Source organism: Micropterus dolomieu, linkage group LG06 (genome assembly GCF_021292245.1).
Source record: "Micropterus dolomieu isolate WLL.071019.BEF.003 ecotype Adirondacks linkage group LG06, ASM2129224v1, whole genome shotgun sequence".
Classification (NCBI taxonomy): Eukaryota; Metazoa; Chordata; class Actinopteri; order Centrarchiformes; family Centrarchidae; genus Micropterus; species Micropterus dolomieu.
In genome coordinates, this window is record NC_060155.1 from 28,681,456 (window position 1) to 28,709,068 (window position 27,613).

The following is a 27,613-nucleotide window of genomic DNA, read 5'->3' on the forward strand; positions in this document are numbered from 1 at the left end:
TACTTTTCACCTGTTGTCTCTCTGACTGATCAGGTTTATCTCTCTGTGTGAAGTTTTATGACTTCAGGAAAACGCCGGACTCCTGTCACTGTCAAAACAAAGACTGGTGGATGGTTTTCAAAGTGATTTGAGGTGTGGCTGAAGACTCACCATCATCATCATCAATAGTGGGAGGTGATGGGGAACAACAGGGAGCGGCTCCTGGAAGTTTATGGCCCCTGATAGAGTGTAAAGTCCCCCTGTTAGAGCCACGGACATCAGATTAACAAGAACTAAGTGCAGGAGAGAGCCCAGAGCCTCCGACAAGCAACTGCTTCTGACTTCACCCACTGAGGCTTTACCCAGGAAGACCAGGCCTTGTGACCCTGTCATTCCTGTCATTTTGAAGTTTTTATCTCAAAGGCTTCGTTGTTTTGTTTCAGTTGGATTTCTGGAAACGTTGCAATCATGACGACGGCTGTGGAAGTCACCGGGTTCGTTATGTGCATAATCAGCTGGTTGGTCAACGGAGCGACGCTGTCCAATGACTACTGGAAGATTTCCACCGTGTCCGGCAGCGTCATCATCTCCGTGAGGCAGTTTGAAAACTTGTGGCACTCCTGCGCCGAGAACAGCGGCGGCATTGCCGAGTGTAGAGACTTTGAATCGCTGCTCTCCCTCCCCGGTAAGACGAGAACCCACTGAGTTTTAAAACCTCATGTATTCTAGTTTAAATAGCCTTTTACTGTAAAGAGCAGAAATATTTCCCAATTTCCGGAAAAGCAAAGATGCTTGATGATTTTTAGCCTCAGTTTTCAAGTTTCAGTCTCAAGTCTATAATATACAAGAGGGGGAAATTGTCACTGTTGAAACATAGGAAATACAACAGGATATAAGGAAAGAATAAAACTAAACAGATAACCTCATCAAATTTAATAACATATTCAAGGTTGCCATTTCTAAAACAACATTTTATGTCCCACATTTCTTAAGTTTTATTTTAAAAATAATAAGATAAATTGTCCCCGCGACCCTGTACGCAGGATAAGCGGTTGACGATTGATGGATGGATGGAAGATAAATTGCTAACTTGAATGACTTCTAAATTTTGAATCATCTTGTTTAGTTGATTGATAGACAGGTACTTTATTCATCCCCAAAGGGAAATCCCAGAAATATTTCATTGAATGAAGGTAAAAATCTAAAACTTTTGGAAGGCTTTCTTGAAACAAATAAAATTTAACACTGATTAAGTGACTTAGTTAGTTAAGAAGAAGCGAGGTCAACTTCAAGTTCCTCATATACATGAGGTCATGAAGCTGCTGAAGGAAATCAGTAATCCGCCAGGTTTCAGGTTCTGAAAGTGAAATAATTTTATAATCTGATTAACTCAAATTGTTCGAGCCTCACTAGTTGATCAGTGGAACTTCTAACTTGCATAAAACTCGTTTTTTGGTAAATTTCTTTGAAAGCTTATCATATTCGTCTTACGGGAAATAGGCCAGAGTGCCATGTCAGAATTACTCGTCCAAAGGTTGGCGGCTTTCAGTTTCCCGCCTAAAATCCAAATGAAGATCAATTACTGATATAGTTCATTACAAAGACAAAACTACGTCACCATTATGCATTGTTTGATATAATAATAGTGAAGTTAATTTATGAATTAAATGTATTCTTCCCACAAGATGTTTCATAATGTATCAGATTATCTTTTGGGCGCCATTTTGAGCCTCGTCCTCCACTGACAATAAAATGGAGGGAATCACCTGTCAAGACCAGACGGATGTTGCGTCCTCTTCAGTTTAGTTTGGTTTAGTGTACTTTAATCTTTATTTACTGGATTTGATGTAAAAGTATGACTTTAGATGGTTAAGTCAAGTTTTAGGTTTTGTTTATTCTTAAAAATGTTCTCACAGCCTTGTTTAAGGAGAACAGTTGACTTCTTCGACAGCAATGTTCCCTAACAAAATATTTTCTACAGTCATCATTTTGAAACAAAGGCATGTGATTGGTCAGAAAACGTGAATAGGGAGCATCTTATTTGATTCACCTTAACAGACACTTATGAATGAGTCTTATATAACTTACCTGATCAAGATATTTAAGCTAAACGTGTGACTGATGGTTTTACTGTATGATTCATTGTTCAGCCTTTCTGCCTATCTTCTTTTCCTGAAACTCTATTAGGCTCATAAATAGGTGCCGCAGGTTTTTATGATCATTAGAGGTCAAGTCATGTCTCTCTCTGTCAATAAATTACCTCAACAGTTCAGCTGGGTACCATAAAGCCCACAAACACATGATGTTACTTCCAGTTCCTACATTTATTTTTCTTTTCCGATGTAAGGGAACTTTTTTGTGTGTGTTATTACTTTAATAGTTTTAACACTTTTCTGCAAGGTAAATGTATACAAAAGATCAATCGTGCTTTGAGGCGGCAACATGAGCAATGAGATGAATTTTAAACAAGATTACAGACTTACACAACTTAAATCATTGATATCGAAGCCAAAGAACTATTGAAACCTACATATTAGATATTTCTAGTTCTTAGGCTTGAACATGGATTTGTTAACAACCTGTTAACTGACATCAGATCTCATATTCAAACTCAAACTCAACAACATTCATCCAGGATACCGGTGTTTATTTCCTGTGTGAAACAAAGTCAACACTGAATGTTTTTATTTTAGCTGCGTAAGATACGCAATTAACATTACTTAACTTACATAAGTTAAGTCACATAAGTTAAGTCACATAAGTAACGTTGTTATTGTAACCCAAACTATGATGTTTTCCTAAACCTAACCAAGTATGTTTGGTGATTAAACCTAATCAGACTTTGATGTTTTACAACGTTAACCACTAGTTTTTTTCTTTGAAAGCCTAACTGGAAGTTGCATGTTTACTGTTGCTAACTTGATTGTGGAGCCCTATATGTGCAAAATTGAAGCTAAAAGGTACCCAGGGTGTTAAAAGCGACGCCAAGGGTTCTTGACCAAGCGTCCCTGACCAAGCGTCCCTGACCAAGCGTCCCTATGCCACTATGTGTGAGTGAGAATGTGTCAACCGACAGACTTTTTACCTTCCATTGTTTTGCTTTTTTGATTTCCCATCTCTAAAACCAGTCAAACCTCTATTTCGTATACGTGCAATATTTAACAATAATAATCATCAAGTAATTTGTACTTTATCCCCATAACTTTATTTATATCAACAGTTTGTTATCACATTAGACACGTCAGTTGTTTTTTAGTTCAGGTTGAGAACATGATGGGAACATCTAGCTGTCTCTATCAGTCCTATGGTATTGCATATTTTAGTGTTTACACACAGAAAGACCTCATTTCCTATTAGCCATGTTGCTTAATATCATCTCTTACCTACCTGGATAAACAACAATATAGTTTTTCCATAAGAGAGCAGCAGAGACTCAGTGCGAATAAAATCCAATGCAGACGTGTCTGCTGGAGATGATGAAGAGCGTGTGTGGAGGTGATTTATTGGTGAGATACTTTTTTTCCTCTCTGCAGCTCACATTCAGGCATGTCGTGCTCTGATGATTATCTGTCTGCTACTCGGCCTCGGCTCCATGATCGTGTCACTGCTCGGACTGAAGTGCATCAAGATTGGCTCGGCCACCGACCAATCCAAGGCCAAGATCGCATTCACCGGGGGAATCCTGAGTATCCTTGCCGGTGAGTCAACACAAAAACATAAACTCAGTTTTGTTTATGTGATGTGTGTGCTATATACAGTATAACTCCGATTGTTAAGAAATCTTATCATCTTTTGTCTTTGACAACTGATAAAAACACGCAACGTATTGTTACTTATAGAATTGTAAACATTTGCAATATGGTTATAACGGTTAGTTTGCTGTCCATGTAGAGTGAACTAGATGTCTTCTTGTTGTTTATACGCTCTGATAGTGTTAATCCAACACATCTTTGTAGTAGTGTCCATGTTGATTCAGCATTCAGAATTAAGAGCACATGAACACAATGAAGCTGGAAGAACGACTTCACAACTCGGGAAATGGGACCATCTGAGGAGCACGTGCAAGCAACGCGAGATGCTGGTTGCAATTTTCAACCATCACCACTAGATGCCACAAAAACGTACACACTGCACCTTTGAATTAGTTAGCGATGTGAAGAACCCATGTGTTTTCATAAAGGTGGATTGATTTTATAACAACAGAAGTACTATGGCATCATCCAGAGCACAGAGGCAACACGGCACCTTATGGAAGAAATGAGGAATTAAAACTATGATCTTTAATGTAAATGTTTTGCTTTGTGTTTGCAGGTCTGTGCTGCATGATAGCCATTTCCTGGTACGCCTACAGAGTTGTGCAGGACTTCAACAACCCGTTCTTCGGTGGTGTGAAGTGAGTTGACTCAAATATACATCCATCAAAAGTTTAGATTGATCCTGTCACACCAGGCTGAAAGGATTAAAGTATAAACAATGAATGTTTAAGAAAAGATAAGGTTTAATGTTGGTATAATAAGCATAACAGATATTACAAGCATTGGGATTAATATTAAAAAGCTATTTCTTGATGACCTTAATGCAAATGAAATGCATTCAGAATTTAAATAAAATGTGAGATTTCTTTTTTAAATTAATTTATCCATTCAGTAATTCACATTTTTGATTACTTCTTATTATTATACAGTCAGCATTTAATTGATGATATATGTATGTATTTGTCATATACACATTGGGAGGTATAGAGAACTACTAATCAAGTCAAGTTTATTTCGCTTTCTAGAATTCAGAAATAACATTAATCTTCTGTTAGTTGTTTGACTCTTGTTTGTCGTGTGTTTGCAGGTTGTTTGACTCTGTCGTGTGTTTGCAGGTTGATGTCGTGTGTTTGCAGGTTGATGTCGTGTGTTTGCAGGTTAATGTTGTGTTTTGCAGGTTGTATAACTCTGTCGTGTGTTTGCAGGTTGATGTCGTGTGTTTGCAGGTTGATGTCGTGTGTTTGCAGGTTGATGTCGTGTGTTTGCAGGTTAATGTTGTGTGTTTGCAGGTTGTATAACTCTGTCATGTGTCTGCAGGTTGTTTGACTCTGTCATGTGTTTGCAGGTTTGAGCTGGGTACCGGCCTCTTCCTGGGATGGGCTGGAGCCAGTCTGAGTATTCTGGGTGGAGCTTGTCTCTGCACCGCCTGTAAAAGAGCGTCACCTGGAGGCAAGGCAGCGTAAGTGCTACACCCCTCACCTTGGTTTATATCTTCTTTTTAATGCTTTAAAAAGGTATAAACAAGGACTCCCATTTTAACAGTTCCTATAATGCTTGTGTCTTTATCTTACAGTTTGAGTTTAACTCAACTTGCTGTCTTGTTTTACAGGGGCTACTATGGAAACAAGCCACAGAAGGTCTACACAGCTACATCCAAGTCAGAGTCAGATGTCAAAGCTTACGTCTAAACACACACACACATGCGTCATACGATCTGTAAGGACACTGTTTAGGCTTACTTCAACCTGGTGATCCTGTTTTACGTAAACTAAAACAACAAAGTTTTAAAATAATTTCTTTATTTGAGGGGACTGGCTGTCCCCAGGTGGGAGGACAGTCCCCACAATGACTACAAGAACACACACACACTATTACATGTACTGTAAACACACCATGTCCTCTAATGCCAGGAGATTGACTGGAATATGGACATGTAGGGAAATATTAGCTTTTTTTTATGTGACTTCTGAGTTTTTGATATGAAATCTTAAATCTAAATCTAGGGAAATACATTTGTAGATGATTGTTCATGATTTTTATCCTGTTTGGAATTAATTATTTTCTGAATAAATTTTGAAGTTTTTTTCAAGTTGAAGTGCCTGCATCCATGTCTTTTGTAAAAAGTCACTTTGTAGTTGCTTTGTGACTCCAATATGTCTTAATGAAAAGTTGAAAAATACATTAATAAATACTTGTCCTTATACCTGGTTACAACTACATTTTGGGGCGTTATTGATCATTTATTTAATGTCTAAATACTGATCATAAATGCTAAAGAAAGGGGCTTTTAGTAAACAGAAAACTGTGTCCTAATGTAGGAGACCATGTGCATTTGTTCCTGCATGTGCAGACTGTAGGATAAGTAATTTTGTGGGTGTGTATGTGTGTGTGTGTAGGCTATTTGTTTCAATTGGTATGTATTACTAACGTTGCGGGGACATAAAACTGTTTACACATTCACATTGTGGGGCCTTCCACACAGGAAGTTATAATTTTAGATTATAGGGTAAGGGGCTAGGGAATGCATTATGTTAATGAGATGTCCGCACGGGGATAGTGGAACAAACAAATATGTGTGAGTGTGTAATCTCCTGTGTAATAAAGATTATTAATGCGCTGCAGGGCTGTAATCTACCTCTGTCTGTTTACCCGCTGACAGGCAGAACAGTGGATTAAAGCTGCACAGCATCACTCTGTCTATGTATAGACCTCCTCACTCACCGTGGACTGGATCAAACCTGCTGCTCAACCTTCAGGCCAAAAGTCTGAACGCATATTTATATTTCTGTCTGCTCACACTCACTTCTGCAAACCAAAAATGTCAAGTGATAAAACATGGTTTGAAAGGACATCCAGAGTAAACAGTAGTCGCTTCATGTCTGCACTTGAGCAGTTCTTCACTAGAGTATTTCCATTTTGGAAAAGAGGTAAATATGGTACTCTGCAGATTTCCATTCAATATAAACATTGGTAATATCAATCAATCAATAGTTAGTATCCTTGGCATAGAACTATGTAACAGACACGGTGATGTTCATTCGTTTTCCATTTTAATACAGCGTCCAGAAGAAATAAAACATTCTGTCTTGAATTTTCAGGTTTACTATGTCAGAATTAAGTCTCTGATAGGACATCCCGTTCTCACTCGCAAGTCGTCACATATGGATGCATGGTCAAGAACCCTTGGTGTCAGTTTGTAATTATGGGGGAAGCCCTGTAGCGTCATTAATGAACGCTAAAAGTAGGTGTAGTATATTTAACAGAAAATTCAGAGTAAGGAGTCGGTTGAGGTGGATGGAGGGTCTGACACAAGACTTTCATCCAGGAGATGTCAAGTTATGTAAGTTACATAAGTTACATAACTTAAGTCACGTAAGTAACATACTTCTTAAAACCCAGTCTTAATCCTCTTTGTGCCTAGTGGGAAATAAGGCTTCGATGATCTGCCACCAGCTGGACCTTTCTTGTGCTACTCGCTGGGCCTTGCCCCAATGTCAGATGCATATCCTTTAGCTCACCTATCACAGCCGCCTAGTTGTTTTGGGCTGACCTTGCTTCCTTTTCCCTGGTGGAGTCCATCCTCCTGCAACCTTTGAGATTCGATCCTGCGCCATTCTAAAGACGTGCCCTTGCCATCAGATTCTGCGGCGTTTGATCTCAGCATCATGCTGTCGCACTTTGTCGTTTTGTATATCTGTTCGTTTGAGATCTTCTCTGGCCAAAATATGTGGCAAATTTTCCTAAGGCATCCATTGTTGAAAGCATATTTTAACCCAAACCATGATCTTTTCCTAAACCTAACCACAAAGCGACATTTGACAACGTTAGCCAGTAGTTTTATTTTGAAAGTCTAACTGGATGTTGTATATTTATTGTTCCCAGTGTTGGGCAAGTTACTTCCAAAATGTAATACATTATAGATAACTAGTTACTGTCATTTGAGAGTAATTAGTTACATTACAATATTACTGTGTCTGATTTGTAATGCTTTACACTACTTTTGCTTTACTTCAGAGTTACTTTCACTTCTAATTAATGGTCCTATTATTCTGATAGTAAGATGTGTGGAGAGTTATCCGCGGATCGGGTGGGTCTATGTCATAAAAATTAACCTTCTGATTAATAGCACGCGGGTGGGAGGGATTAGTAATAGTTATACTGCGTTACAGCAAAAAGGAATACATTACTGTAATTCCATTACTTTTGAAAAGCGTTACTCCCAACATTGGTTGTTCCTAACTTGACCCTTGCCCTACATGTGCAAAAAATGACACTAAAGGGTTCCCAGAGCGTTGAAAAGCGACGCCAAAGGGTCAGGAAGCCAAATCTGAGCATCTGCATCGTGGTTTTCAGCCTTAGATTCACCAGTGAACCTATCTGCATGTTTTTGGACGGTGGGAGGAAGCCGGAGCACCCTGAGAAATCCCACGCAGTCATGCAAACTCCATACAGAAAGGCCTGGGACGACTAAGGTTTGAACCCCAGACCTTCTTGCAGCAAACGCTAACCACTGCACCAGCGCGCTGCCCCTGTGTACATTCTTAGGCTTTAGTCAGTGTGGAATGTCCACCCGGCTGCACGATGGGAACGTCGGCCTACAAATTCAAAACAACTTCCTGATACCAAAAAGGACCGACCAGAGGAGCTTTAAAACAGAAATTTGGTTATTTATTTTAAAATATACTCATATAAAATGTGTTTTACCATTTTAAAGAGAGAGTAATCTGTTTCTATAAAGCCAATTGTTGCAGCACATTTTGTGTTTTATAAATTGTTTGAATTTCCTTACTATACCACTATCCATCTCGCTCCACGTCTCTCTCTCTCTCTCTCTCTCTCTCTCTCTCTCTCTCTAATCTCGCCCTGTTGTGCTGACTGAGAGGAACCAGCTTCAATCCTCTCAGCCGGCTCATTCACAGGAAGTCTGCATCTGTCTGGGTGTCTGTCTGGATGTTGTGGTTTGAGGAGGAGGAGGGGGAGTAGGGGGTTAGCGCTGACGACTGAGGGTTGGTCAAAGTTCACAGTCTTGTCACCTGATTGGCTGCCAGGGCTGAGGGAGGCCGTGACGGACAGCAGGTGTTTACATATAGAGCTTCTCAGACTGACGCCCGTCTCCCCCTCTGATCCAACAACACACCTCTACGTCTGCAGGTGAGTCACTCTGATTCTGAAAAACATCTCTGCCGCCACATCTTTTACATCTTTTTAGCCTTTATGTATGTTTGTTTTTTTAATCCTGAAAATCTAATCTAGAATTCACTTTTCTGTGTTGAAAGAGTTTGAGTTGTGTGTTTAATTTGATATCATCAACATTGACAGATCTGTTCACTTGTTTTAAGAAATTTTCATTTCTATTTCTAATTTTAATTTTAAGAAAAAAAAGGATGTTTTGGACTCAATAACTAACAGAAATACTCAAATAGAGATGTGTCTTATTCAAATATAAAGTGAAATGTATTGTTCATAGTTTAAAGCTGCTAATAAATCTGATTCTGGGCTCTATAAATAAGACTTGACATGACTTGATTTGATAAGAAAAGGCACAAGACGGAGTTTTTTGCTGGAAAGAATGAAGAAGTATATAGTTGTTTAGTTGTTTTACTTTTATATTTGAATGACTTTTACATTTTTATAGCTAGACTCAAAGTAAATACTTGCTTGATAATACAGACTATCCCACTTTGTGAGCACCAGTATTGCTTGTTTTGAAATATTGATATGAAAGTGATTATATTATATACATTTTCTGTTCAAAAGAAAATGTCTCGGATTAGTTAGTTGATTCCTGAACGATCGAGGAAAGTTTTGTTGGTGTGGTTTTCAGTGAGGACAGGTGAAGCTGAAATCTGAGAAGGTTTTAAAAGGATTTAGAAGCTCAGCAGAATTAAGTGTATTCAAATCTCTGCTTAATTACCTGCACATGGGAGTTTTCTCTCAGAGCTTTGCACCAGAAAGCTTTTCTACTTCGTTTAGACACCAAAACTACTTGAATAAAAACAAAAGTAGAAAGGCAAACATTTCCCAAGTGCATTAGTCAGCAAGGAGAAATAAATGATCTGCCCTTAAATTAACACAGCCGTGGTGAAAATGTTCATGAAGTTGTTCATGTGTTCATTAAGTAGTTGCTATGGTACTTCTGGGATCAGTTGGTTCAAAAATATATACAATTCAAGGACAAAATAATAGATGATAATTGATATTATTAATAGTAATTATTATATTGTGTGCTCTGTATTAATTTACAGTAGTGCAGTTTTTGTTTGTGCCACTAGAGTAGGCATCAGAGTACAGCACATGTCCGCCAACATGTTCTGCTCAGAGACTTCTGCCTCCGCGCCCAAGTACAGGTGAAGAAAAGGCGGTTTTGTGTGTGGTGCTCACAGAAAACATAAATTAATATTTTTAAAAATGAAATGGCAGCAACTCTGGATAATCCACGGAACATGTTTTAAACTGTTTTCACAGGAACTATTTCTTTAGTTGAAAGTAGTTCCCATTATAACGGTGGGTGGTTGGAGGTTCTTGGGGGTATCATTCAACAACGCCTTTTTTGGAAAGCAATGTTGTTGTTGAGGCTCATGCGTGTTTCAGAGCTCCAGCTTTACAGGTCTAGAGCTGGAAAAAAACTGAACATATTTATGTGATGAGCTTCACTTAAATTTGAGTTAAGTTAAATACATCTCGACTGCTTCTAATGTTACTAAACTAACCAGTAAGTTAGCATCACCGGTGACTCAGAACGGCTAACATTAACGTTTCTTCGGGATTTGAGCGTTGGTTAGAGTTCACAGGTTTTTTTAACTGTTATCAAATTTAAAATGTGTTTTCATGCTTTAGTTAGCTAGCTAGGTGTCTGGAGTGATGTTTGTCGAGCAGAGAAGCGAGCGATATGTGGACCGTTTAAACCATGAAACTGAAAAACAGATCAAACATTATGATTGTTTTGTTTTTTTATCTTAATTTACTTCCTAACCCCTGGAAGTTAATGCTAACTAACAAGTTAGTGCCTCTCATTTATTACCATTAACATTTAAATCCGTTTCTCTGAAAAATGAAAAACTCTGCAGATGTTTATTGAACCCAGAACCTCGTTTTACAAGAGATATTTTCAGAAACTTCAAACACTCCTATAACCAAGTGGATGAAATATGTTCTGTTTACTTTGCGTGATAAAAAAAACTCCCAGCGCCTTTTCAAGCTCCTGTTCAGGTAGCAGGAAATGACTAATGTCTATGCTCTTTTTGAAAAACAATAGTGTTGTTTTGACTCTTTTAACTAATATGCAGAGTTTTCTCTTATTCTGTCTGTCTACTATCTGTACTATGTATTACTGTCATGTACTGATTACACAGGTGTAAGTTGTCCCAGCCCAATAGATGAAAGGAAGACAAGTGAAGAGAGAGGGAGATTCAAACAGTCTGGAGAAGCAGCAGCATTAAAGAACTTCATTAAAAGACTAAATCAGGTTTCCCAAAGTGCAGCTGTAACTGCAAATCAATCCACACAGCATCATATGTCAGTGATTACTCTGTGGGATATAGGTTTAGACATTTTAGACTTGCTAATGTGATGGTTTGTGTTGTTTTGTGTGAATCAGTGCAGTCATACGTTTTGTGCCCAGGTAAAAGACACTGATTACAGACTATTTGTGCCATATCTCGTTAAATATATGTAGTTTTAGTTAAGTTGTATGATGGGCTGTTGAATAACTGAAGTTTTAGTTGTGTTATGGACAACGTCAATTATTGCTGGTGTGTTTTTATGGCACTGCTCGAGGCCTTTCACGTGATAAATAATGAAGTTTAAGCACCCCGATGCTCAAACATTTAATCAGATCAGAGCAAAATCAAGACATCAGGTAATACATTTTACAAGTTTGAAAAAACTGTTTCTGTCTGTTTCTTTCTCTCAGGCGCTGCTGGCTCGCTGCCCTCGATCTGCACCAACATGAGTCCCAAAAATGTTGTTTTCAAGAAGACTAGCAAGGACAAGTCGGTGAGATGAAATAACACCGCCCACCTCACATTCAGTCAGTGTTTGAATTATTTCTGGTGCTCACAGTCCAACGCTTGAGTGTTCGTAAAGTTAGCACAAAATCTGAAATTCAGATTATGTTTTATGAACATAATTAAATTTCAGGAGACAGAAGAGATTTCTTTAAAGGATCAAATGGCCACTTTAGCCAACACTTCAGTATTGTGTCTAAATTCGAATACTTCCGTTAGTACACTAAGATGTAGTACACTGTGTACATGTACTTACCTGTGTAGTGTGTACATTTCAACAGGGTACTGTTGTTTCAAATCGAACTCAGATGTCGTGCACTTACTCGACATGACAATCACAACATTTGACAGGCTTCTTCTTCTTTTTTACGTTGAATTGTGCCCGTGTAGGTCGTTATCACCATCATTTCACCGCAAATGGCACCCGCCAAAGTCTCTGCCTGCTCGTTTGCTCACTTGACTTTATTTCAATTTTATTACAAATGAATGAAAATCACCGTACTTTCACTTCTACTATTCACAAGTTGGAAAATATGTCCGTGGTCCCTCCCCTTCCACTGCCTAGCCAAGATGGCGGCTGTTGAGGGGTGGGAAGTGTCCATCTGTGCACTGCATTTTGCCGTACTTCTCAGTGTGAACGCACATTAAGACACAGCAAACATGGGAACCCCTCCACAGGACTTGGCTGCGTTCAGTAACTAAATAATGCAACCAGATTAATTCACAGATATGTTTTTAGATAAAAAGTTGCACAAATCAAACTAAAGGACTCAACTTTGGTTTTATTTCTGCAGCAAGATCACCCTGCTGTTACCTACCAGTTCTTCCCTCACACATTGTTTTTACTCACATTTATTAAATATTAAAGGGGATAACAGTTAACGTGGGTCTTTGAGTGACATTTTCCGTCTCGCTGAGTTTAACTCTGTAAAGCAGTTCAGCTGCTCGCCGGCCTGATCCTAATGAGGTCGGCACAAAGTCACAACAACGTGAGCTGAACTGAGCCTCATGTGTGATTGACAGCTTTAATGTGAGATTACAGGCTCAAACGTTTGTGTTCAATAACCAGATATCTGACCTGAAGGTGTTTAATGGACCTGAAGTCTCTCAGTTGTTGTGTTTTATGTCTTTATCAAAGAAATGGCTCGAAATATTCTGGTGTACAGAAGAGCAAAAGGCAACATGGCTGTTTAAGTTTCTCTCAAAATCATGGAAAAGAAGACGAGATAGATCATGTAATAATAATTTAATAATATTATAATTTAATAATAATTTATTCACATTATATAGAGAATAGTGAATGTTTTTGTCAGTGATTTATGAATAGTGTTAGTTGTTAGTTCACTCTGGTCCGGGCCCGTATGCATTTATGGAGTCTTTGTCCTACGTGGACCAGAAGTAGTTATATAATCAGTTAGTTATTAGGTCTAGAAAAATGTGAAAAATATTGATCAGTGTTTCTCAAAAACCCAAGGTGACATCCTAAAATGTCATATTTTGTCCACAACCCAAAGACATTCAGTTTACTGTCATAAAGGAGCAAAGAAACCAGAAACTATTCATATTTAAGAAGCTGAAATCAGAGAATTTGGACATTATTTCTCTAAAAAAAAGGACTCAGAGACATTTATCAATTATCAAAATAGTAGCTGATTAAATTAATAGTTGACAACTAATCAATTAATCAGCTAATCGTTGCAGATTTAGACATAAAATAATAATATAATAAAAACTCATTTATTCAAGATTCATTCATCTCTGTCAGAGACGACCAGCTGCTTTCACGTATTTTCTGATCTGAGTTTATTTTTTTGGTTTCCAGCCTACATAAAGCATTTAATGTGTTATTGGTTACTTTTACTGAAAAATATGAAACAGCCCTGTTTTAAATCCATTTGATGCCTCCGTGAATCAAACAGTTTGTATTGTTTGTCGCTGGCAGAGGACTTCAGCTCAGTTTATAGTAAACAGGCTCATGTGGTCAGAATGTGAGAAAACCTCAGGGAGCTGCTGATTCTGCTGCAGTTCAGACTCCCTGTAAGGTGGTAAAAAAACGTAATGTTGCAAAATGTTGGGTCGGCAAATTTACCTAATTTAAAATCTTTTAAATACCAGTTCCTTCTATTTCTGTATACGAACTAAATTCATGATGCAATATGTCGTCAGAGTTTCAGACTCTCTGATCTGTTCTCCTCCTTTAGGTCGGAGTCTACATGGGGAAAAGAGACTTTGTGGACCACGTTGACTTTGTGGACCCAGTTGGTGAGTTTGCACACTAAAAACCATCAACGCAGATCCACCACCAGGACTGTGAATCAGAAGTCACAGTACACTGATGTAATGAAAGGGCCTTAAGGATTTATCAGGGGTCAAAGCCGTTTATCTGCTTGCTGATGCATCAAACCAACAGCTTTACAACTTCATGTATATTCGATGTAAATCTGTTTATTATTCAGTGCAGATCGAATAATTGAGGCTTGTAGCCACAAACATTCTGTGAAGGAGTCAGATAAAATCACAAAAGCTTAGAAGTGAAGCGCAAAAAAATTATTAATTAATGATGTTGATTTCAGTCAAGTTTAAAATAGAAATGCTTCTGTTGGACTCCTCCTGGCAATTTGATTGGATGATGATAGAGAAGTGCCTTTGTAGTGTTTCAGAGATCCTTATTTGTGTCGTCGAGCAGCTGTAGCAAATATTTTGTCACTAAAAGGGTTGAACTCAGTTTAAACTCAGTTAAAACATATTTTACCACTGAAAGAGCTTTGACCTTTTTTTTACCACCAGATGGCGTCATCATGGTTGACCATGAGGCTCTGCAGGGGAGGAAAGGTCAGTACTCAAACACACTCTTCATTCACGTCACCCAGCAGGATTACAGGAAGTCCATCCAGCACACACTTCACCTCGCACATGCTTTCACACATTTCATCATCAGACAGAAAAGGAGGTGCTTGTGAGGTGAAAGTTAGAAAGCGCATGATGTTTGAAGGCAGCACCTGCGGCAGGGTCACAAACAAAAGAACATGAAGTGAGTTTAACTGAATTATAATACTCCTAAAAGGAGCTTTAGGCAGAAAGAAACCCCAGAGGAGTTATGGTCCACTCGTATTTGTATCGGGAGGATGCGGCTCCATCGGGTTGGTCTGGCTAATGCTGGACCCAGTTCAGCACACAGATCCAAAAGCATGGCTCTTGAGAATCTAAATTGGCTTATAAAAACAGCGAAAATCAAACAGGGTGGATGTGTAGGTGCAGCACTGATGAAATACTGAGCATACTGACAGATTTGGTATCTTTGTAAACTTTGTGATCTCCACTAGCGTTTAAAATAAATTAGATTTGGAAAGACAGCATGAGTTTGTACTGATGTGTCCTTTTAGTGTTGGTTTGAAAAATTTTAAGGAACTCAGACGCAGTTATTCAGATATTCTGGTCTTCCAATTTTCTCTTATTTTGAAATTATTCTGTTGCTTCCACGTCCTTCACATGATTCCTTTTATATCTGTGTTCAGTTCTGTGATGAGTTGTACGTATTGTGTCTCTCCTCTGCCCTCCAGTGTTCGTCACCCTGTCTTGCACCTTTCGCTACGGCCGAGACGACATGGACGTGATGGGAATGGCGTTCCGCAGGGAGCTGTACCTGTCAACCCGCCAGGTGTACCCGCCTCTGCAGGACCGCGAGAAGGGAGTCCACACCAGGACACAGGCCAAACTGCTGCGCAAGCTGGGAGACAACGCCTACCCGTTCTTCTTTGAGGTGAGATGTCTCTGACAGACTGAACCCACTGATTAGAGACTCGCAGACAGAGCAGTGAAATACTTAAAATGCAGGTTATATTCATGTATCTATCAGTAAACTGTAGTTAAGAAGAGTTTAGTTTGACTGTCAGTTAAAAATCCTTGTGAAGAAAAACGAAAGAAGAAATGAAGAAACAGAAGGAAAGACAGCGAGATGTTCACTTTAAGATGTGACGATTTTATCACCTCAGATTTGGTAAAGCCTATTTTACATTTGAAGCCAGGTCAGTGCTCCCTATTTTTTATGTGTGAATTACTCAACAACGCATTAAGACGGCTCGCCCACACCAGCCAGATATCATATATGTACATATGTATATATACATGCTAAATCTCTGGAGGACTCTCCACATCCTGTGGGAAACACTGAGGAAAAAGCGCATTTTGACAATTTAATTTATGCAAATGAAAAGAAAAAATTGTGAAAACCTTGTTCGGTGTTGGGGAAAGTTTTTCATTATATTTGGTTTCGGCTTCGGCTGAAGAATTTTCATTTTGGTACATCCCTACCAAATAAGTATAAAATCGCTGGAAAAAGTAATTTGGTGAAATTGAATTTCTGTTCTGAAGTATTGTTCTGTCATCAGTGCACAAAGTGAATCACATTATTAGTTATTCTCTTTTTGGTTTGGTGCATTTCATTGCATGTGTTTGCACAAAAAGCACCGTGTTAAGTTGAGGCTAATTTATTGATTGACCTTGTGTTTTTTATCTTCCCAGTTTCCTGACAACCTGCCGTGCTCGGTGGCCCTTCAGCCAGCGCCCAATGATGTCGGCAAGGTAAGATCATGACTGAAGAGTTGAACCGGTACTGATTGCGTGAACACACAACAGGATGGTGACGCCTCTTCTCTGTCCTTCTGCAGCAATGTGCTGTGGAGTTTGAAATCAAAGCATTCAGCGCTGAGAGCCAGGACGCTAAAATACGCAAACGGTGAGTCTCGGCTAATCTTTAAGTTGCACGGTGGGCATCAACTACAGAACAAAACATCCCGGTAAAAGAAGTCTCACCCAGACTTTGTAGGTTTACTTGTTTTTTTCTTCCGTTTTGTCCAAAAGGAGCACCGTGAAGCTGATGCTCAGGAAGGTCCAGTACGCTCCAGAGGGAGAGGGAGTGGCGCCCTCAGTTGAAACCACCAGGGACTTTGTCATGTCGGAAAAACCACTTCATGTCAAGGCCAGTCTGGACAAAGAGGTGGGTTGCTTCACATTCAGTTTCACAAACAGGATGTAGTGCATTTTTGTTTCAGTCATGCTAAAGACACTCAGCAGCCATCAGTCAGTCAGTCAGTACTTTTTTTTCAAAATCAGCTGCAGCAAAGTCTAAAATCTCAGTGGATCAAAGTCGTCATGGCTCGTGCACTTTATTCTCACGTAACGTGTCACAACTCTGTCTCAGAAACTCTCAAACTCTCTGTTTCCAGATATACTACCATGGTGAGACCATCAAAGTGCACGTCAGCATCACAAACAACTCCAACAAAACCATCAAGAACATCATCGTCTCTGGTAAACATGATGCTCACTGCTCACATTATTTTCATTGTAAGAGGAAGGACATTTATTTCTTCATGCTCACACTGCAGCGTGGAGATGTTTTAGAAGGGATCTAAATGTTTGACCTTTTGTTGAATGTCAAGTAAAATCAGACCTTGGTGTAAATGTAGCCTCGTTTCTTCATGTCCTCCTCAGTGGATCAGGTCTCCAACGTGGTGTTGTACTCCAACGACAGCTACGTCAAATGCGTGGCCATCGAGGAACCGGGGTACGTGACTGTTCAGATACAGCGTCTTTTTTTTATCCTGGACAATTCACACAACACAATGTCAGACTTTCCATTGCAACAGGATACAGTTTAATTTCTCCTTTAGTAGATGTTGGTGTTTTCGATGTTTCAGATGTGTGTGTGTGTTATTTTACAAGAACAAAACCTTTTAATTAATTCAGTTCACTTGTATTTATATTGCCCTAGGGCTGCTCGATTACGATTTTAGCTTCCCACAATTAAATGAACACGATCGACTGCGATATCGGCATTTAAATTGCGTGCTCTGCTCATGGAAAAATCTGCTCCATATCAAATCAAGTGCTTCCTAAACTTATTGCCAAGGGAGCGATTTGGCTATGCGCACTCCCTCCTGTTGCTGCAGTCCAGAGTAGCCCGCAAAGTCCACGAGTCCACATGCATCCACTGCGCCAGAAGTGTGCCAGATCAAACTGGGCAGGAAGTCAGACAACAATAAACACTGTTAAAACAGACAGCCTATCTACATACCCTACTTAATCATAGAAAAAGCACAAAAACCTAGCACTGATTGCAAAATCAACAAAATCTAAACATGTCATGCCGGACTCAGTGGACTTTCCAAGTAAAAATGTATTTATGTTTTGCTTCTAGGAGATGATGCATTTTAAAGAGGTGGTGTTCTGCTCATTTTCAGGTTCAAAATCTTATTTAGTGGTTGTACCAGAAGAGGTTTACATGGTTTCATTTTCAAAAAACACCATATTTTTTTTGTCATACTGCACATTGCTGCAGCTCCTCTTTCCACCCTGTGTTGAAGGCTTCGTTTTAGCTGTGGAGTGATACATCTTGTCTCTAAATGATCTTTGTTGGGAGTTGCACATGTCCTAGCTAAGGACTACTAGCCAATCTGAACCAGAGAAGGGCAGGTCAGCGAAAAGACTGCAGCTTGGGTTCAGCTGTACATGTTGCCGACCAGCTTAGCAACATGGACTGGAGCGAGAGTTTCAGAGTAGTGTGTGAGTGCAGAGTTTTCTGTGGGAGATGGGAACTCCCTTTTTCACTTTGCAAACCTGTTACATGCACAAAAAAGATATATAGGTCAATAAAGGAGAGGGGAAAAAGCCAAAAAGCAGAATACCACCTCTTTAAGGACGAGTCTTATTTTGATGCAAAGATTTGTACATTAGCAGAAATGCAGCACAACATGGATGTGAAAGCAGTTGCCTGTTTTTTTAAATTTGAAATTGCAAAACAAAATCAATGAATAATTAATAATGATAAAAATCGTGATCTTAATATACTGTAGGCCATTAACGTGGAGCCCCAGTTCACAACAGAAGCTATCTTATTGCACTTTTCATATGGACCAGGTCTAGACCGTTGTCTTTGTAATAAACATAATAATTAAGACCATATCTTGTCTATGTACAGTATGATACTGACTGTTATAAATGCTGTGACACTGATGTGGATTTGTTAACTGTGGTGTAGTGCGTGTTCAAGAATTTTATTCAAATTTTAAAGCAACTGATCAAAAAGCTACAAAACAAGTCCTGTGAACATCAAAAATCAACAATGGATATTCACACAGTCTTTAATACTCACATTACATAGAAACATACTTTTCTCACTTCCCTCAAGTCGAATCCAGCCATGCAGATAGTTTTGGTTTCATTTGTCCAGGTTGTGAGGTTTCTATGTCAGTGTTGTCTGCTGCTGCCCCAATACAACAGAGCTGAATGCAATTTAGTTTTTAAAAACAAGCTAAATTGCATTTGCTTGTATTGGGGTGGCAGTGGATAACACAGAGGGGCGGCAATACCCACTCTACACCTGGCATCAAAATGTGTCCCGTATCTAGACATGATTTTTAATGTCATTACATTTACATCTGCTTTTAATGTGTGTCTCCAGAGTCCACATTGAGGGGGAAATTGGTTTTGAAATCCACGTTGATGACGCCAACACATTTAACACTTACTGAGTAACAAATCCATCAAACACATTTATTATGTAGATGTATGTTTTATTTTTTGTTTATTTGTGTGAACAGACTGCGTTATTAAAACGAGGTTAGAAGCACGGGCTGGAGACGAAGTTGCGATTTCTGTTTAACAAAGCTTCATCAGTTTGGAATGAAACTCAGCTTCCAAACCCAGCTGACAAAGCTCCGCCCCTTTGCCTGACTCTCGAGACACAACAGGAAGCTGTTGTTTTCTGCTTTCTGTCTGTGAGACACACACTTGAGAGACGGATTATGAGATTCACGATCCGACCAAAACACTGAGGTACTGAACAGGCGGAGCTCTGGGAATACTGAGGTCCAGGGATACTGCAACTTCAACCTGCTGTTTACTTCAACAAACAGACAGAAAGCTTTGTGACACAGACTGAAGGTGAAAGTAATTTTGTTTTTCTGGTGAAGGGAGTGGCACAAGGACTGACTGTCTTTGAGTTTGAGCTGCCTGCTGTGATTTCTGCTTCACTCTCAGACAAAATGGCTTCCAGACTGGAGAAGGATCTCTGCTGTCCTGTCTGCCATGACTTCTTTAAATATCCTGTCATCCTGTCATGTAGCCACAGCTTCTGTAAAGGCTGTCTGCAGAGCTGGTGGAGAGCAAGTGGAAGTAAAGAGTGTCCAGTTTGTAAGAGAAGACATTTAAAGGACTTCATACCTCCGAACTTGGCTTTAAAGAACCTGTGTGAGAGTTTCCTACAGGAGAGAGATCAGAGAGCTTCAGAGGCTCTCTGCAGTCTGCACTCTGAGAAACTCAAACTCTTCTGTCTTGACCATCAGCAGCCAGTTTGTGACACCTGCAGAGGTTCAGAAGAACACAGCAACCACAGATTCAGACCCGTCGATGAAGCTGCACGACAACACAAGAAGGAACTTCAGGAAACTCTGGAGCCCTTAAAGGAGAAGTTAAAGGTTTGTGAACGAGTTAAAGTGGAGTTTGATCAAACAGCAGAACACATGAAGGTCCAGGCCCGACACACAGAGAGGCAGATTAAGGAGCAGTTTAAGAAGCTTCAGCAGTTTCTAGAGGAGGAAGAGGAGGCCAGGATGGCTGCACTGAGGGAGGAAGAGGAGCAGAAGAGTCAGATGATGAAGGAGAAGATGGAGGCTCTGAGCAGAGAGATAGCAGCTCTTTCAGACACAGTCAGAGCCACAGAGGAGGAGCTGAGAGCTGAAGACGTCTCATTCCTGCTCAACTACAAGGCTGCAGTGGAAAGAGTCCAGCAGCGCCCCCTGCTGGATGATCCACAGCTGCCCTCAGGAGCTCTGATAGACCAGGCCAAACACCTGGGCAACCTGGCCTTCAACGTCTGGAACAAGATGAAGGACATGGTCTCCTACACTCCTCTCATCCTGGACCCAAACACTGCTGATCCAAGACTCGTCCTGTCTGAAGATCTGACCAGTGTGAGACGAGGAGAGAGACGGCAGCTTCCTGACAATCCAGAGAGGTTTGACTTGTACACGTCTGTCCTGGGCTCTGAGGGCTTTAACTCAGGGACTCACGGCTGGGATGTCGAGGTCGGAGACAGTACGGACTGGTCTCTGGGTGTGTTGGCAGGGTCTGTCCAGAGGAAAGGCACCATACTGTCTGGATTATGGACCATATGGTTCTGTGATGGTAAATTCAGAACCTTCTCCACATCACATCGATCCACAGATCTTGGACTGAGGAGGAAGCTCCAGAGGATCAGAGTGAATCTGGACTGGGAGGAAGGAAAGCTGTCGTTCTCTGATCCTGATACAAACACACACATACACACCTTCACACACACTTTCACTGACAGACTGTTTCCATATTTTAGCACTTGGAATGAGCTCCCACTGACTGTGTTACCAGTGAAGGCCTCCAGCGTCTCCAGCGATCATGTAAACGAGTCCTTAAACCCTGCTCCGGCCTCCAGAGGTGGGCTCTGATTTAATATCCTGAACCCGCGTCGCCCCTGGAGTCAGAATCCTGGTTGGAGCGTCTGTAAATCATCTTAGGACTGTAATCTGTCGTCAAACTGACCTCTGTTCTCTGTCTCAGCTGTATTTTTAAAATAAAAATAGGTGTGGATAACAACAGCAAACATGCATGCTGTATAACTGGGTGTTGTGGCTCAGGGGGGAGAGCGTGTTGTCTGTTAATTGGAAGATCGGCGGGTCAATCCCCTGCTCTTCATGTCGTAGTGTCCTTAGGCAAGATACTGAACCCTGCATCGCCTCTGGCTGTGAATATTAGTTTCTGTTTGAGCACTTAGGCTCAGTGTGTAAAAGCGCTTTGAGTTCGCAAAAGACAAGAAATTTACATGTTTTTATGAATCTATAATGATGCCTTGTAAAGCAAAATATTATTCACTTTTTAAATGTTTTAATAAAGGGATATATTTGGACAGAAAACTACAAACCCTCGCTTTTTGTGTGTTAAAAAAACAAATCAAATTTTATATTCCTGTGAAAGAAATGTTCATTATACCCTTATTTAACCAAAAAAAAGTCCTAGACATTAAAGATCTATTTTTGAAGAGTGTCCTGGCCAAGACAGGCAGCAGCAGCAGAATTAACAAGGTTGCAGAAATCAAACTGATAATATTGTACAATAGGGATAAAATAAGTTACCGTTTTCATTTCATCAACCACAATTCATCAACAAGGATCAAACAATTAATCAATCATAACGTCTACAGACAGAATTTCTAGCCTGCAAGTCATTTAAAAGTTCTTTAAAAGCAACCAGTGAAACTGGCTCCCAAAGACTCAACATTTTGCAGCTGATTCCAAGCAAAGGGAGCCGCATACTTAAAGGCCCTTTTACCCAATTCAGTTGTGACTTGAGGGACAGACAGTAGTAATCAGTGCCAGGAAGAAAAACAGTATCTTCCCGTACTTTTGATCCGTACCTCCCGTACTCTACTTGAAGACTTATAAACAAGAGTCGCCAATGATTGAGTCTACAGGTGGACAATGCAGACCAACTAATCCGAGCAAAAAAGGAGCAGTGATGAGTAAGGGGTCTAAAGTTTGTGAACCTCAGCTCCGTGGTAAACCGTATCCAACACTTTAAGGCTTTGAATGGATGGATCGACATAGTCTAGCACTGACATAAAAGTGGCAGCAACAAGTCTCCTTTTGGCCTCAAAGGAAAACCACAACTTGTTGAAATTAAATGAATCGGAGTAAAATGTGTGCTTTGTTTGTGCTTTTTATAAAATGTTTCTAAGACACTTCCTGATTTCACTTCCCTGAATCTTAAACCGTCCTCTGAGAACTGAGTTTCGGAGCCTCACAGTGAGCCGGGGGGACATTTAAGATAATCAAATCATGGAGCGTATCCTTTCCTGGAGTTGTTGATATTCCTCTTGATTGTTATATTCTGTGTATCGCTGATGTGTCATGTGCATCTGTGTCTTCATGTCTCAGGGATTCGGTTTCTCCTGGGGCGACCCTGCAGAAAGTCTACAAGCTGCTGCCTGTGCTGGCCAACAACAGGGAGAGGCGGGGCATCGCTCTGGACGGCAAGCTGAAACACGAAGACACCAACCTGGCGTCATCAAGCATGTGAGCAAACAATCAGAGATACAGCCAGCCGTGGAACCAGTAGTTCCTGCGTGGCACTAAATGAATGTGTTCTGATTAGACTGGCTAATTTAGATAATCTTTTTCTTCTCTTTCAGTATCAAAGAAGGTGTGCTGAAGGAAGTTTTGGGAATCATGGTTTCATACAGAATCATGGTGAAGCTCATCGTAGGAGGGTGAGTCGCATCTGTGTGTGTCTGTCTCTCTCTGTGTGATAACGGTCATGCACATTCATTGTATGCCGCTCTGTGCGAGATGGATCTTTCTTATTTTTAAGATGACACGTACATGTTGAGTGTTTCTGGAAGCTTCAGAGAGTTAGCAGCTGAATCTGCAGCTTTATGGAGCTTTAGATTAATTGGATTATATTCACAGAAAGTATAAAACATATTACATGTGTCCATTTAAATAAAGATATTAATCCCCACCGTCCACTACAGGCTCAGCAGCAAACAGCCGATGGGCAGAGTTAGAGAGCAGCTGGTGAACATTGTGCTGGTGGAGACCAAACACAGAGCTAACAGAGAGACAAAACTGGACTCACCTTATCAGGTGGTACCAACAGGACTCCACAAGAAAGATCATGTTGCTCTGTAGCTGCTGCAGGTGGAAATAAGCAGCTGTTCAACACACCAACTTAAAACGTGATGATCTGTTAACGTTGTGTTCACAGCAAAGTGGACAAAAAAAAAAAAATCAGTTATTGCATCTTTAACTTAGTTGAGATATCTTTGACTTTAAACTCGCTGCCTCCTGACTGTTTCTATCTTTCAAATGTTCAGTGTTTCAAATGTTTATCTAAACGTTCAACATCATTTGTTCCATTTTTCATCTCTGCCACGCTCACAGGATGATGGGATCAAGGTGGGTTGATGTCTACTTGTTTTCATCAGTAGTAGTTCAGTTTATGTATATTTAAGTTTGCAGCCATGGCTGCCACAAGTCTACTTCTGTATTTTACTGGTTAAAAACTGCCTCTAGTGAAAAGTACATTATTGTCCACATCAACAACTCAATCAACTATTGCTCAGTCCTAGATTTACAGTAGTAATCTTGAGTTGTAAGTTCTAATCATGGACGTCGTTCAAATGATGATTGTTTTGGTTTGTGTTGCAGTGAGGTCGGCCTGGAAGTTCCCTTCAAACTGATGCATCCTAAACCTGATGCAGGTACGGAAACATAACTCACTGTGTGTGTGTGTGTGTGTGTGTTATATGGCAGCTGTAAAACATCTGTAGCAAAACATTGATTCTTTGTTATTTAGATTCCCCCAAAGCATCTACATGTAATGAACGACACTATTTATTTAAAAAATACTCTATGTAACAGATGCATTCATTTATCTCTAGAAATGTGTTCATACATGACTTGTGTCCACATATTCAGTGTTTCCCATTAATGAACGAGACCGTGGCACAGTCTAATTTGTTCCGCCATAGTTTCAAAATGGACCGAAAATATTTTTATGCATCTCATAACAACATTACAGACCTCTAACGTTGTGTTTTGTGGGCGCTGCTGTGAGCTCGCACACTCACACCTTTTGGCATCTGACTTGAGACAACCACTTTTCTTTTGAGCTAACTACGGTAACGTTAACGGTCTGTTTCTGACTCATCTGTGAGAAGGCGATTAAGCTAGCCGCACCTAAATTTGGAGTGCACATGTATTCAAGCCTTTACGGTAACTGAAATATATATATATATATATATATATATATATATATATTTATATTTCAGTTACCGTAATATATATATAATATAGTATAAAATATATTACATGTGTCCATTAAGCATAAAAATAAAAAAACAACAACAACAAAACTTACTTTTTTATTTTTTGAATTAGAGTTGATGGAAAAACATTAAATACATTTGTTGACTTTTGTTGCTGTTTCATCACCATTTATAGCTCTACAGTGGGTTTATGTTCAAATAGTTTACTAGAGCACAACATTGTTTACAAGAGTGCAAAGTTCTTTATAGATAGCTTCTTAATTTTGCACCAAATTAATGCATTTAACTTCAAAATGTACAACATTTTCTTACGGGGGACCATGCCACCCAGACCCCCCGAGAGGATCCGAGGCCCCCCCACCATAGTCTCTGAAAATCCTGTGGGAAACACTGATATTAATAGTTGGGTGAAAGAAAGTCGACCAGCTGTGAAACTGAATCTAAACCTTTTTATTTTTCTTTATTGCTGCCAACAGTGAAGGAGAGGTAAGATGGTTTTCAAAGTGAAAAACGTCCCTTAGGGTTGTGAATGGATGAATGAATGGATGAGCAGGAGCGACTCAGAGATCAGACAGCAGGTGTACTCTTTTATGCCTGAGGACGAACATTCTTGTGTTATTGTGAAACATCCTCTGTCTGTTGTTCACCCAGGGACAAGATCATGTTCCAGGATCTGTTATCACTTCATCAGCTCTTTTGTTCGGCCGTCTTTCCTCTATTAGCTCTATTAGCGTTTACATCTCTGTGTCTTCATCAGCAGGATCAGCTTTTATTTCTTGTTTCTTCATGCCCTTTTCTGTTTTACAATTTGTTAGTTTAACTGTTTAAAAACAGTTTAGATGAGTAAAAAGGAAAAAATCGGCTCAGGTTAAAGTGCAGAAGTATTTTTTGTTAAATTTGTCAAAAATCTCTGTACATCCTGAAAAAAAGAGAAAATAATCTGTGTGTGTCAGAGAACTGCAATGTTTTGGATCGATGTCTGAAAGGAGGACGCGCTTGAAAATTTACACTATCTATCTGTGTCTTGGTAATTCCTCCCACATTACATAGCTTTAAACTTGGGTGTTGATATAGAGGGAATTACACGACCCAGCTCAACGTCCCAAGTTGACAGAAAAGTCGTGTTTTGTCCATGAGTTTGGCGGACAGACGGGTCTACCCATGAGCCTCGGCTGCTGTTGCCAATCAGAGCTGTAGCATCCAAAATTGAAGAGAATGAAAGTGAATTTGTTAAAGCAGCATATGTTGTCTAGAGTTTTAAAGTTGTAGTCTGTTCCCAGCTGCACCCCTACTCTGTCTGTATTCACCTTCATGTCATCCTGTGTTGTGGCTCTGCCAGCAGCTGACAGTGAGTGCTAGCTGTTTCTCTCTAACGCTGCTGTTTGTTCGGTCTGTAGTGAGGTGGAGGAGGAGATGCAGTTCCAGGAGTTTAAGCGCTCCTACCTGAAGGGGATGATCGATGACGATGATGAAGAGGGAAACGTCTCTGGCGGGGACGACAATGCGCCAAAAGAGAAATAGAGGACAGAGTCAACAGGACAGCGGCTGTAGCAAAGAGAATTTGTGCTAGAAAAAAGTAGAGACTTGAAAGAAGGACCATACCTGTGATTTTTCATGTTTTGGGTGTGCTTCACAAAGCAGAGGCAGAAAGGCTCCAAAACAAAATGCTGAAACAGCCCTCATAAACCATCAGCTTATCTTTCTGCTAGTCTTTTAAGACGATTTCTTAATTACACATCCAGCAGACACAGCAGTTGTGTGTGTGAATCTCATATTAACTCTGCTTTTACTTCTGGTGTGGTCTTCGCCAATTCTCGAGGAAAAAATGTCTCTTTAGCTGCTAGCTGTTCCGCTTTCATCACTGGATACAGTCCTTAACTTTGCTGGAAACGTCTTTCTACAGTTTTATACATGGATGCAGCTGCAGGACCACGTAGAGCTGCAGAGTTGGTGTTTATTCTCTGTGGGTTCTGAACTACGAGACACTTGAATATTCATTTCTATCCGCGTGAGCATCTGTTTGCAGCCCAAAATTTAGGATGACGAGTTATATTTTACTTTATGAATGTGTATACAAGGACTGTGCAGCCCTGTTAACACGCAGCCTGCAGTTTGTGAAGATGAGTCTTAAATAAAATGATTTGGAGATTATTAATGTTTGCTAGCTAACATGCAAAACCACTGATATGGTCCTTCAGTAGAGTAAGTGATGAATCCTTGTAATGTAATTTGTACTTTTCCATTAAAGCAGGTAACTTCTGACTGAACTTATCTGAAGTAATAATGTTCATTTTTTACAATCAGAGAAGAAGTGCAAAGTTTAATTATATTTGAATATTGTCAACTACTATACAACTAATATATGAATTTGTTTTGTTTGCTGTAAATGTTATATCACAACTCAGACGGCTGAGTTTCCTGCTGGCCCTGCGCCGGAGGAAATGATCAGACTGATGCGATCCATCGGTTGTGTTGCTGTAAGACTGCTGCTGATGAGTTCAGATTTACTGTAGCAACGTTCATGTAAAAGGCTAAATCTTGTTTGGCATTTAAAGGTGATGTGATGCTCAGTGCAGTTTGCTCTCTGTGACAATAAAAGCTGATTGATCTATTCGTGCACGGGGTTGCAGCTCCATGTGGGGGGTCACTTGATGTACAGGGGGTTTGTGGGACATTTTTACAAACCATTAATTTATATTTTGTGGTTCTTTGTTCTATATTATTCTTTTTGTCAACACACCCCATGTGCTAACTCAAACCAACAACACATTAGTCCGTCTCTCTGAGTCTCTGCTGAAGAAACTGCCAAACACAAGCCTCGGGAGAAAGTTAACTTTTAATTTCAGACAAAAACCACAATGCACAGCAAACCGAGGCACAAAGACATGTGACAAACAACTACATCTCAGCGAGGGCTGATCACTGTCTGTATCATCCAATCACACGTCCAAAAATCACCTTAAAGTGTCCTTTTATTGGGTGTCACAAGTTACTCTTAATCACATTTAAAGGGG

The 27,613-nt window shown here is 40.0% G+C and overlaps 3 protein-coding genes across 7 annotated transcripts; all 3 read left to right on the forward strand.

Annotated features, from left to right (window-relative positions):
• Positions 1 to 321: 321 nt before the first annotated feature.
• Positions 322 to 5,683, forward strand: cldn15la (claudin 15-like a). The gene is made up of 5 exons (XM_046053012.1): positions 322 to 664; positions 3,513 to 3,677; positions 4,291 to 4,372; positions 5,080 to 5,193; positions 5,344 to 5,683. Exons 1-5 carry the CDS (start codon positions 448 to 450, stop codon positions 5,420 to 5,422), a joined length of 657 nt encoding a protein of 218 aa, XP_045908968.1. The 5' UTR covers positions 322 to 447; the 3' UTR covers positions 5,423 to 5,683.
• Positions 5,684 to 8,858: 3,175 nt separating this feature from the next.
• On the forward strand, positions 8,859 to 27,210 carry saga (S-antigen; retina and pineal gland (arrestin) a). Of its 5 annotated transcripts, XM_046052998.1 has the most exons (16): positions 8,859 to 8,885; positions 11,647 to 11,729; positions 13,942 to 14,002; positions 14,528 to 14,572; positions 15,301 to 15,500; positions 16,262 to 16,321; positions 16,408 to 16,475; positions 16,601 to 16,736; positions 16,966 to 17,050; positions 17,234 to 17,306; positions 22,708 to 22,845; positions 22,962 to 23,039; positions 23,713 to 23,727; positions 23,980 to 24,032; positions 25,076 to 25,085; positions 25,997 to 27,210. In XM_046052998.1, exons 2-16 carry the CDS (start codon positions 11,682 to 11,684, stop codon positions 26,118 to 26,120), a joined length of 1,194 nt encoding a protein of 397 aa, XP_045908954.1. In that variant the 5' UTR covers positions 8,859 to 8,885; positions 11,647 to 11,681; the 3' UTR covers positions 26,121 to 27,210. The 5 variants fall into 5 exon arrangements, with proteins under 5 accessions (XP_045908954.1, XP_045908956.1, XP_045908955.1 ...); XM_046053000.1 differs by lacking the exon at positions 25,076 to 25,085; XM_046052999.1 differs by lacking the exon at positions 23,713 to 23,727.
• LOC123973112 (nuclear factor 7, brain-like) lies at positions 19,745 to 21,661 on the forward strand. Its single transcript, XM_046052995.1, has one exon. The coding sequence runs from the start codon at positions 19,786 to 19,788 to the stop codon at positions 21,220 to 21,222; it is 1,437 nt and encodes a 478-aa protein (XP_045908951.1). The 5' UTR covers positions 19,745 to 19,785; the 3' UTR covers positions 21,223 to 21,661.
• Positions 27,211 to 27,613: the final 403 nt, after the last annotated feature.